At 41.8% G+C, this 12,434-nt stretch overlaps 2 protein-coding genes across 2 annotated transcripts; one reads left to right on the top strand and one right to left on the bottom strand.

Annotated features, from left to right (window-relative positions):
• The first annotated feature begins 1,099 nt into the window (after positions 1-1,099).
• hdc (histidine decarboxylase) lies at positions 1,100-4,817 on the top strand. The gene is made up of 12 exons (XM_053866216.1): positions 1,100-1,127; positions 1,204-1,376; positions 1,454-1,567; positions 1,838-1,960; positions 2,034-2,171; positions 2,246-2,389; positions 2,508-2,574; positions 2,658-2,820; positions 2,892-2,982; positions 3,070-3,168; positions 3,829-3,930; positions 4,104-4,817. The coding sequence occupies exons 1-12, from the start codon at positions 1,100-1,102 to the stop codon at positions 4,815-4,817; spliced, it is 1,956 nt and encodes a 651-aa protein (XP_053722191.1).
• On the bottom strand, positions 3,234-10,772 carry LOC128759378 (long-chain fatty acid transport protein 2-like). Its single transcript, XM_053866257.1, has 10 exons — positions 10,277-10,772; positions 8,349-8,558; positions 7,872-8,030; positions 7,407-7,531; positions 7,113-7,307; positions 6,606-6,696; positions 6,051-6,249; positions 5,722-5,819; positions 5,234-5,364; positions 3,234-5,159 (listed from the first exon to the last, which is right to left on the bottom strand). Exons 1-10 carry the CDS (start codon positions 10,749-10,751, stop codon positions 4,986-4,988), a joined length of 1,857 nt encoding a protein of 618 aa, XP_053722232.1. The 5' UTR covers positions 10,752-10,772; the 3' UTR covers positions 3,234-4,985.
• Between the last annotated feature and the right edge of the window lie 1,662 nt (positions 10,773-12,434).

Genomic DNA, 12,434 nt, shown 5'->3' with positions numbered 1-12,434 from the left:
ACTGCGCCACTCAGCCAAACACCCTAGTTTGTATAGAGCTGTGGTTCTCAACCTTTTATCAGCGATCGACCCCCCGACAAACACAAACCAAGTTTGGTTGAAAAAACGGGTCACTTTGACATTACTGGTTGAGTAACTTCTAACAGCAAAACATTGTATTTTGTTCTGTACTACGTCATTAATACACAGAAAAACAAAAAAAAAAATTAAGAAGTAATAAAAATAGTGACAAGCAAATATTTAGTATTATTTAATATCTAGACCAGACCTGGGCAAAGTGCGGTCCAGGGGCCAAATGCGGCCCTTTGACTGTATTCATGTGGTCCTCCTGGACTCAGAGTAAAACTATAAAACTGATATTCTTACTGTCTGTGACATTTTTGTCTTGTGCATTGTGTTTTGTTCATTATGATGCAACTGAGGCATAACTTTCTCGTTTGATTGTTTTTCTTAATTGTTCATCATTTCTGTTGGCTATTTTAGAATTTATTGAATTGAAAGTAGGTTTTGAAATGTTTTGAGCCACATTGAGAGTCTTCAAATGGAATGTGGTTTAAATTAAATAAAACACAAACAAACCAACATTTTCTGTGTATTTTTAAAGTGTAATTCCATAGACACACAGATGATGTCATCACTTGATTTTTATTTTCAATTTTCTCGGACCCTCCTTTCTTTGGGTTTGACGGTCCTACTCAACGGTCACAATATATAACCTTACCCCTTCGGAAATGTAATTGCCCACCTCTGATCTAGACTGTAGCTTTGAAATTAGGATATATTCATGCTATATAAATTATTCAGTATCCAAATTAGTAAAGGAAAAAAAATGGCTGGTAAAAACAAGATGCTCACAGGATGTTGTTGTTCCTCAACACAATATTTGTGAGTACTGATGAGTAATAGCCTACGTACAGACATTCATTGAGGAGCAGAACTGCATCAAAGAGCAGTTTCTGGGTGAATTAACTGCGTCACTAGACTGGGGCGGCGTTGTTCCTGTATATATATCTCTGGATCCAGACATCGATATCAACCTCACTGGTCACTCAAATCCGAACCTGTCTCTCCACAACCTGCCAACCTGCCCCCTCGCATCATGCAGCCTGAGGAATACAACCGCAGAGGTAATAAACAGCTCTATGATTTCAAGCTTTTGTTGAAATGCAGTTTCCATTTGCTTCATCTTCCTCTCTTGATCAGGCAAGCAGATGGTGGACTACATCACAGAATATCTGGTCTCCATTAGGGAGAGAAGAGTGATACCAGATGTGAAGCCAGGCTACTTGAGGGACCTCATGCCTGACTCGGCTCCAGCAGAACCAGAGGATTGGGACAACATCTTCAGCGACATTGAAAAGGTCGTCATGCCCGGAGTGAGTTCTTCAAACACTTGAAGTTTAGTGTCATTCGCATTTTTCTCCACCAGAGATCAACCTGACTTTAAATACAGGTGGTTCACTGGCAGAGTCCTCATATGCATGCATACTATCCCAGCCTGACATCATGGCCCTCAATGCTGGGAGACATGTTGGCTGACGCTATCAACTGTGTTGGATTTACATGGGTAAGGAACCATTGCTTTATTGATCATTTTCGGAAGGAGTCAGCCTGACTGAGACACTGGTTCAAAGGCATAGCACATTAGTTCGGTTAGGAACATCGCCATCAATACTGAGTGAAAGGTATATTGATGTATATTTTCCCTCAGGAACACACTGTTTAAATAGAGCTTCCTTAACAAGAGTCATGGATAAGAATGAATGCATGAAGCAGAACAGCAGTGTTTTACCCATCTAAAGTGTCTTCACTATAATCATTTATCTCATGACCCCAGGCCTCCAGTCCGGCATGCACCGAGCTGGAGATGACTGTGATGGACTGGCTGTGCAAAGCATTGGGACTCCCCTCGTTCTTCCTCCATCATCATCCCAGCAGCAGAGGCGGTGGAATACTCCAGGTTTTCCACTATCATATTGGCACAGCTTTGAAATTCCAAGTCTTCATATGGTGCAACATGTCCGCTCTTCCAGGGCACGGTCAGTGAAAGCACGCTGGTTGCACTCCTGGCAGCCAGGAAAGACAAGATTCTGCAGCTGCGTCCAGAGATTGACCAAGATGTTGACGACTCAGTCCTCAATTCCAAGCTGGTGGCCTACGCTTCCGATCAGGTGCGGCTGTCGCGAGTCATGTCAAGTGGATTTGATTTTAAGGGTTCACATGTTTTGGGGTTTTTTTGTGGAAGGCCCACTCCTCGGTTGAAAAAGCAGGGCTCATCTCTCTGGTGAAGATCAGATTTCTGCCCACTGATGAAAAGTTGTCTTTGAGAGGAGAAGCTCTGAAGCAAGCGATCGATGAGGACCGGATGAATGGACTTGTCCCCTTTCTGGTGAGTGGGAAACAATGGCTCAGCATTAGCTTCTGTTTTACTTTTTATTTCAATCACTTTGGTCAATGGAATTGACAGAAAAGTTTCTGGAAAATTTCTCTACACTTCTCTATGTCAGCTTTGTGCAACGTTGGGTACGACTGGAGTTTGTGCCTTCGACAAGCTCTCCGAGCTGGGCCCAGTTTGTGAGTTCTTGCAGTCATTTACCGTTTTATAAGAGCTTTATATTCTGTATCATTCAAATGTACCAACTTGACCTGCGTCCCAGGTGCAGAAGAAGGACTCTGGCTGCATGTCGACGCAGCGTACGCTGGTTCTGCCTACTTCTGTCCTGAGCTGCGCTGGTCTCTAGATGGCATCGAGTTTGCCAACTCTTTTGTTTTCAACCCCTCGAAATGGATGATGGTGCATTTCGACTGCACAGCATTTTGGTGTGTACATTTTTTTTTAATGAAAATAAGTCCTGATAATGAATAATGACTCTTCAGTATGTCTTTAACAGGGTCAGGGACAAGTACAAGCTCCAGCAGACCTTCAGTGTGGATCCTGTTTACCTGAGGCATGAAAACTCTCAAGCAGCTACGGACTTCATGGTACCAGTCACTGATATTACACTGTCAATTCATCGATCACTTACATTTGATTCAGTTTGTCGACATGAATCTGATTCTCTCGTTCAGCACTGGCAAATTCCTCTGAGTCGGCGTTTCCGTTCACTCAAGCTCTGGTTTGTTCTGCGATCGTTTGGACTGAAAAAACTTCAGGCCCACATAAGACACGTGCGTCAAACCTCAGCGGTCACTCTTTGACCGAAATGAACTGTCATTCATCTGTCTGTGTTCCATCATCACGTCTTTATTTATTTTTTTCAACAGACTCACGTCACATAAATCATTTTTCATCCCAATAAATCTCATTTCATCACTGGTTTTCTTTCAGCAGCATCTTCGATTTAATTCAAAGCCATTTTTAATTTGCATTTTTTACATTATATTATGTCATTCTGTCAATTTCTGTCATCCATACTGAGCAGTTCTAACCAGACATATCTCAGTCCATGGTCACTGATGCATCGGAACCGCAAATGTAATCCAATACAAAACATCAGCCACAAAGGGGCAAAAATCTAGCCTACAATGTTTTATTAGACATACAAACTTTAACACAAAACTTAAGCTGTAAAAAGAGTAACAATCATTGCAGTGCATTATGGGACTTGCATTACACAAAGTGGGAGTGCCTTCTCCAGTGGAGCATTATAAGAGAATCATCTCATGAAATGCACATTATTGAAGGATGGTCCCTGTATCTAAGTCGATTTATGATCAAAAGAGGAATTAAGTGAAGTGTAGAGGTGTTTAGTTCAAAGTGAAATCTTAAAAAAACACATTTAATGACAATATTTCTGGAGCCAATCCTGAAATCACTTTGACTTGCAGGGTGTTTCGATGGCAAAGCTTCTGGAGTCCCAGATAAAGAAGGAGGCCCATTTTGAGGTTCCTGCAGAGCGCCATCTAGGCCTTGTGGTCTTTTCTCTGACGGTAAGTGTTGTGCTATGTTGTTTTTCGGGCTGCTAGCTAATGATTGCCCAGGCGTGTACCTTGTTCAAAGGTGAGTTGATAAACCGACTTCACGGGTCATTTGGTGGGAATAATGATACACATGATTTCAAAGAAATGAATCCCCATTAACTTTGGCAAATTTGTCTATTCAGGGTGGAAATGCTCTGACGCAGGAGCTACTGAGGAGACTAACTCGATCTGGCACCATGTACTTGATCCCTGCTGACATTTACACCAAGCGCATCATCAGATTTACGGTGACATCACAGCACACCACTGCAGACGATATCCTGAGGGACTGGAAGATCATTTCTAACACCGCGGCTGCTCTCCTGGCTGAGAAGAAGTCCCTGGATAAGGTGTATCAGCCAACGCTAGCAGAAGATCATGTGACTGGAGAAGAGGATAACCAGGAAGCAAAGTCGGAGGAGACACAGGACGCTGCTTCCACAATGGACAAGGCCCAAGTGGAGCTGTGGATCGATAAGGCCTGGAACCGACCGAGGCGGCCCATGCGTTCCCTGAGCTGCAGCAGCGAGCCGCTGCCATATAACTACTTCGGTCCTCTTTCCGGCCAGTCCAAGATGGCAGCCCTGGGGACTGGTGCAGTGGAAGAGAAGGCAGAGATGCAGTCTAATCTTGCTGGTAAAGAAGTCCTGAAAAAGCTGACCAAGTTCAACAGTGTGCCGAGTTTCTGCAACCCATGGGTCCAGTGTGGACGCCACCAGCTCTGCTGCCCTCGCAAAGCCTCTCCTGCTGCCCCCAAACACTGCAGACGGGCAAACTATACCTCTCCTTCCAACATGATCAACGCCACCCCCTCTGCTACACCACTGGAGACCACATCTGTGCCCGAACTCCTGTAGCTACCCAAAAAAAAAACAATCTCCACAATGACCGAATCCTCAACTCCAGAATAAAGTGTGTGACTAAGAAATAATTAAAGGCTGCCTCTTTGACTTCAGGACATGGAATTTGAAAATGATGCATAAACTGATGTATTTGTAAGCTTGAACTTGTTTCAAGGAAGTGAATTACAGCTTCATTTTCCCCTCCGTGATGGCGTCGAACACCTCTTGGGTCATCGGAACGTAGCCTGCATTGTCTTCCAAGATGTAGAGAGGATCTTTGATAATGGCTGGATTGAAGCCCTCCTCCGCCAGCTTCACCTTTAGCAACTTAAAGGTTGCAGTGGTGGAGAGAGTATCCTTTGAAGACAGAGAGAACCAAAGTGAGATGTTTGTTTTGCAAGAGTTCCTCACCAAGTTTAAGTTTAAATCACCTGTATGCGGATAAAACGAGGTCGTGCGTAGCTTGGGAGGTAGTTCTTCACATGATGATATGTAGCCTTGCTGTCAAAGTCCATGTTTTCCTTCAGCGTCACTGCCGCCATTCCAATTCTCCCCTCGTGCCCTAATAAACAAGGCAGCACATAAGATTCATCTCCACACAAACACACATCCCCGTTGTGTGTCTTGATCCAGACTAACTTTACTTAATCTACTTTATCGATCCCCATGTGTGTTGATGTAATAGATCCTTATCACTTTCAATCATCATTGCAATAATAGAAACAATAAATGATTAATAGGCTGTTGAACCTGGACAACCCCGTGAACAGTTAACTCCAAAGCAAATGTTATATAAAGACACTGCAGAGCTAAAACTCTCTGCACCATCTGAACATTGCAGCTTCATCGACCACGTGAGCATGGAAAGGCGGTCAGAGGTGTTTTTTAATAGTGTGTAAAACAGAACCATCACTCTCACCTGGCACCTTCACGCCGTAGACATTCACCTCCTCCATAAAGTCGAGTGTCAACAAATGATCAGCCACTTCTGTGGTGGCCACGTTCTCTCCCTTCCACCTGGGGAGAGTCAAATATTGTAACATTTGTGTTGCATGACCTTGCCAAGGTCAAACTAGACACCACACAAAAGCCAAAAAAACTTGAAATCTCCTTCGGGAGATTTATGTTCTCTTCTGTAATCAAAAGACGTTTATGAGTTTTGTTCAAATTGTACTTTCACGACAGACTGCTCACACTAACCAGAGCAAAAGAACTTTGAAAGAATTATCTTAACTTCCACTAACAAACCTGAAAGTGTCCCCGATGCGATCCTGAAAGTAGACGAAGCCTTCACTGTCGATCCTGAGAAGATCTCCCGTGTTGAAGTAGAGGTCTCCCTTCTCAAAAACATCTCGCAGCCGCTTCTTCTCAGTCTGCTGCTTGTTGTTGGCGTAACCAGCAAACGGTGTTCTGGAATTGATCTTTGCCACACACAGACCAGTTTCCTCTGTGAGGTCCAGTGGGAGGCGAAGAGTGTGAGACACGTTACATCATTTCATCCGTGCAAATATCCCCAAATGTTTCATTTAAGTCACTCATTGTTTTGCATCATATTTGCACGGCTGTTGCTATTACCTTATCAAATGGTTATTTGTCCTAAAATAACCTATGAAAATACAATTTGAATTATCTTAGGTTAAAAAACGTAACCACGAGGAGGAGGCTGTAATAGAGAGCCAAGACCAAGAAGTGGAAACAAAATCATCTTTAGCAACCAATAAAATTGAATGTACACAGATGTAAACATTTCTCAGACACTGTCTAACAAAGATGGTTAAACAAATTATTTGGTCTCTGACTCACCTCTTGGGACTTGAATGCAAAACCCTCTGGCGTCTCTGACCGGCTCTTCTTTCTCTGTATCGTATCTTATCAAAGCGTACCCATGTGTCATCTGAGAAACCAAAACAATGTCATATACATATATATATATATATATATATATTTTAGATTCGATTCCCACAATGCCATGAACAAAGCAACAACATGATCGAAACAGAAAACTCATCATCATCATCACAACAAACGGCGGATACTTAAAACCAAACTTGCCATCCATCACACATGAGTGGATTCAGATGAGCATGAGAGAACTACAGTTCATAACTGTTCATGACGTCAAGTGTATGTGATATATTATTGCATTATCTTTTCCCCACTAGTGATTGAACTTTGTTTCTTTCCTCATTTCTGATGGTGGTTATGAAGTTTGTACCATGAGGTACAGCTAGTTTACTAACGGTCAGCAATGCCATAATTGGAATGGTCATCACATAAAGTGCTGGCCAGAGAATTGCGCTTTCCTCTCACCCTGTGAAATAAAGTGTCTCTTCCAATCGATCCGATCTTGCCAGAGTAGTTGACGAAGCCAACGTTCCCTTCCGTTGCTCCGTAGCATTCAACGATTTTGATATCCCCGAATCTTTGCAGGAAGTCCGCCCAGGTGTCGCTTCTGATGCCGTTGCCGTACGCCAGCCTGACCTTATGATCTCTATCGCTGTCTTTCTGATGATGAAAGATGATGAACATTTTATATATATTTATTTTTTTAATTCAAGACAATCCACTCATGTAGAGTTTGACTCCATCATGTGACAGTTTTACCTGAGGTGTGTTGCAAAGGTAGCGCATGATCTCCCCAACATACTGTATAACGGTAATGTTGTATTTCTTGCAGTCTTTCCAGAACTGGGATGCAGAAAATTTACGCTTCACGACAATCGTGATGCCTGGGGGTGAGAAAAAAAACAACAACTTATTTATGAACTTTGAACCCCAGAAACCCAACTTCAATTGAAGGTCATGTTGTTCAACCTCTAATACACTCGATAATGATTTCCTTTGTTTGACTTCTGATGGTTATGATACCACCATTACCAGGTCACCTGCTTTAAAAGATAATAACTCAGATATTTCCACCTTCCTAACATCCATCACCAGCCACCTACAGTTACATAGTGTTGGGGGATAACGTCTACACTAGTATAGTGATATGTATGTCCTTCCTGTTTTATTGTAGTTTTAAATGAGCAAATCTGAACAATACATTTACACTGAATAATGTGGTACCTCTTTGTATGGCCCCGCTCACTCCCATCTGCAGGCCGGACGAGTGGTAGAGAGGAAGGTACACAAAGAGAACGTCATCTGTTCGAACATCAACTATCGAGGCCAAAAACGATGCCAACCACAATCGTTCCTGAGTGATGACAGCAGCCTTGGGCAGACCTGAGAGAAGGCAAAACGTTGAAATGTTTGTGTTTCCTGCTGTCACATGATAGTATTTAGTCATGGAGCAAGCATGTACTTCAGAAGAATTTGCACCTTGTACATGAGTAAAGGGATCAGTGAAGCAAAATTCACCTGCTTAGTAACTATGTATGAACAGTGGTTTGGTTTGTCATTTCAGGGCGATATATAGTCTGGCTGAACTTGACGCAAATTGGTATTTCAGAATACAAAATACATGTTAATATGTTAAAAAGCTGAGAGTGTGAAAGCATCTTCAGCAAGGTTAGGGTCCAAAGGGAGGAGGACGGATGTCACCTGTGGTTCCTGAGGTGTAGATGTAGAGCGCCGGGCTCTTCATGTGGGTTTTGGAAGTCAGCTGATTGGGCAGCGGCAGGTCCGAGGCCTGCTGGAGTTTGTCACAAAGGCTTTCAATGCCTTCGACGTCACAGGACTCTTTCAGGATGAAGACACGGACCCCATTTTGCTTCAGGGTGGGCAAGATTTCCTCGACAGCCCCCAGAAGATCTGTGTGGAAAAACCCGTCACAGATCATTAAGATCTCAATGTAATATGGAAGCAGTTCAACCAGGCAAGTTGATTTAAATAATGTAATATGAATCATTCAAAATCATTGGTATGTATTTAGGCAGGTATTATGTATATGACTTAAGTCATTAAGAGCATGACAATATAACTATAATTTTGCTTTTTGCCATGGCAAACCTTTTAATTTTATAGTCATATTTATTTCTTGATTGTCTCTATTGATGTTCTGCCAAATAATTTCCCTAATTTTAACATTTTCAATTTCTTAAAAGAATAACAATTGGTCAGAAAATGGTCCATAACATTGTAATGCCGTGGATTTCATGCTTTTTAAGGCTGACTTATTTAAGCAATGGTTTCATCTGGGCCAAGCTTTGCTCAATAGAAATTAAAACACTTGAAATAACAAAGATATAACAACCTTAAAATCATGTAAAACTTCTGTTTCCAAAAAGCAGATGTTGGGGCAACGTTAGGCTTCTACATGTTTGAAGATTTATCCCCGCTGCCAGCAAGACGAAACATCTCCTTACGTTTATTGTAATGAGAAAGAACCATATTCACCTTGGTTTGGAAAATGGCACTTGGCCAAATCTTATATCAACACTAGCAAACACTGGGATAGATGACATGCTACACACAACAGAGAGACTGCATATTTTCTCCCGGAAGATGAAGAGGTGTGTTTCCGTTCGGAGGACAAGGGACATGTCTTGTCCTCCCACAGGACCGCAGATTGTTTTCAAGACAACTAAGTTCAATTCCACACTTTTTCCAGACCTGACCAACTGCATTTTCTGCAAGGTTAAAGAAAATGTTTAGTCCGGAAGGACAGAACAGTCACATACCTGTTTACTTTGTGCAAATATAATACGGATAAACACAAACATTTACAATGCTCTTTTGAGGCTAGATGCCCCACAGGTGTGCTTGAGTATAGAACGTTCTCTTCGACCTTATGAGTTGGTGCTGCTGTCATATTCAAACCTTTTGTTCATTACAGACAAAAATATATATCTATTTATATACTTTTATATACTATTTTATCTGATCATTGAAGTCTCTTCTCCAAAGTATTCTTGCAGTTTCTGCGTATACATTTTCTGAAACCCTCATATCGATTACGTTTTTCATTTCCTTTGTCAGTGAGTTCCATATACCCACTCCTACTTTATTGCAGCACACATTTGTCTCAGTGCGTCACCATATGGTGGATAGAAGTTCCCACTTCTTCTCTGCTCCTCCTCCTCAGGAGTTCATTCAAACCGGCTCAATTCAACAAGGCTCTCAACATGACCAGCAGTCTTTGCACATTATTCTGCTACATATTCTAACAGCCATCTTCTGCAGCAGAAGGTGTTCCATCACACGTTCTCTAGAGTAAGTGGAGGACTACCAGAGTGCAGTGTTCTCTTGTATTTATATAGGACTTCCATTTGTTCATCATACAAAGTTGTCTCAATATAAACTCTTTCTGTGAACTGGCAAGGACAAGTTACAGTCCACATTGTCTATAAAAAACCCTCATGGTGGTTCACCTCCTTTGGTTTGGTGGTCACCTCCAGCCCGAACTCACTACTACTTCTGCTACTACCAATAATAATACATAATAAGAAGAATAACAATGGTACCCGTTAGGTGGAGTCTGAGCACACATCTGGAAGTGGCGGATGTGACGGCGTCAAAGTTGAACCTACCTTCTCCAACCAGCAGTAACTTGGCTTCGCAGCAGGTGAAGCAGTGGAGCAGGGATTTGCTCCGAAGGTTGCAGTTGAGCAGCGCCGCGGTGCAGCCCAGCTTGGCCAGACCGAGCCACAGCCACACGTACGCGGGCTCGTTCCCCAGAAACAGGGCCACGGGGTCCCCCTCCTTGGCGTAAGGAGAGAGAGTTCTAGCCGCCTTGTTGACCATCTTGCCCGCTTCTCGGTAGGTATAGGTGCTCTCCTCGAACACCATGAACGTCTTGTCGGGCTGGTTCGCCACATGTTCTTCAAAGCGACCCAGCAAGGAGTGGAAGGGTTTGCGCTTCTTGAGCTTGGACATCTCTACCCCGATCTTAATAGCAGTGATGGCATAGGTGAGGTCCTGGAAGACGTAGGGGTTTCGAAGGTAAAGTAGAAGAGGCAGAAGCGCCGCGCCGGACAGAGCCGTGAAGAGCACATAGGAGAACATGGTGATCCTCTCCGCTGTCTGAGCTGCGGACCTCTGCTGCTGCGCTGAGTCGCGCACGCCTCCTGAACTTTGACCACCCGTGGCCTTTTAGTGGGTGGAAACATGCACATGAGGAAAGATGTAAATCGTCGCTTCATCGTAATGTTTGGGATTAAACATCTCCCCAAACAGCAATATAACACGATTAATGCATTTTAAATGAAACACAGAACATACATAACTCGGCAAAACTGCGCCGTGATACACATTTATCAAATATTAAGGAGCAATTTTACCATTTTAAGTTTTAAATTGTTAAAAAAAGGGAATAAAATAGCCCATAAAGACAAGATGGAAACCTGGAAATACATGAATTATGACAAAAAAAACAGGGTTCGATGGATAACAGTTACTAAAAATCCTTTACTATTTGTTAGAATATGTCATTATAACCAGCTAACTACATGTGTTTCTGCTGAACAGAACATTAAAGAGAGATTTTCCATTCAACGTGGGAAAAAAAAGTTTTTTTTATTATGGAAAAAAAAAACCTTCAAGCCAAGTGTCTCTCCCTCTCAGTGATTTGTTAAATACTATTTCTGGAGGTGTAACGGACGTTTCAAAACAAATATGTTTTTCTTGTCAATTATCTAATGAGATTAACAGAATTAGGTGCATAATTTGAAGAAAAATGCAATTAAGACTAGTTCAAATTGCAGCCCCGGGCCAACCGGCCTCCTGAAACAGCCTTTTTTAAATTTTACTTTAGATCGTAACTTTTCGTACCAACCTTTACTGCTTGATTCTAACAGTTAAGCTATTTTTGCTTCAAATATTAAACCCAAACTAGTTGACTTTCCTCACTAATTTTAGGGGCACTGGTTGTCTTAATCCAACAAGTAAAAAAATTAAATCAAAATGAATTGACCAGATTAACGTTTCAGTCCTGCAGTGCTTGCTAGAACGCTCAGCGGAACATATCAAATATGACATGTTTTTACGCATCATTCTCATGGAATAGTAGAAGTAACTAATGGAGTTCAATTTGGTGAGCATGTTACTGGTAAACATAAACAAATAATTTTGACTTTATATACACAAAAAACCTGGGTTTACAGTGGTTGACACGAATATTTTTGTTGAAGCCAGTATTCATATTAGTGGGTTTTATTGTCAAGTAATTGGTTCCAATATACTGAAATATCTTTTCAATGTGTCATTACTGTATTATGAATGAAACAATTTATTATATATTTTTGAATGTCTAACAACACTGAAAAAGAAAACAATATTTAGAGCTGTAAGATGACAACAGAACAGGCATGCAAGAATGAAACCTGACACTTTCATGATTCATGGATGACTTTGTTTAATTTTTGTGATGCTGCTAAGATGCTTATCTTTTAAGGGATTTGTTCAAGGATTACGACAGCAAAGAGGTTCTTCGGGGCCTCGTGCGATGACTTGTTCTGCTTGACAATTTAAATGTTTCCCATATAAATTAAACTGCAGCGTCTCACTTATCAACATGCCAATACAGACCTGTGTTAGGTAATATCTTGGGTGAAATGAAGACCTGAAAATAGGTCAAGGAGGAAATTATGATCGACCTTGACTCATAGGTCCAAAGGTTTTTTTAGGGAAAGGAATATGACTGAGGTCATAAAAGGATCACTACTTGCATGTGCTGTTATCTACAGAACA

The sequence above is a fragment of the Synchiropus splendidus genome, chromosome 5 (genome assembly GCF_027744825.2).
Source record: "Synchiropus splendidus isolate RoL2022-P1 chromosome 5, RoL_Sspl_1.0, whole genome shotgun sequence".
NCBI lineage: Eukaryota > Metazoa > Chordata > Actinopteri > Syngnathiformes > Callionymidae > Synchiropus > Synchiropus splendidus.
Note: the sequence above shows the minus strand (reverse complement) of the source record. Positions and strands in the feature narration are given on the sequence as shown.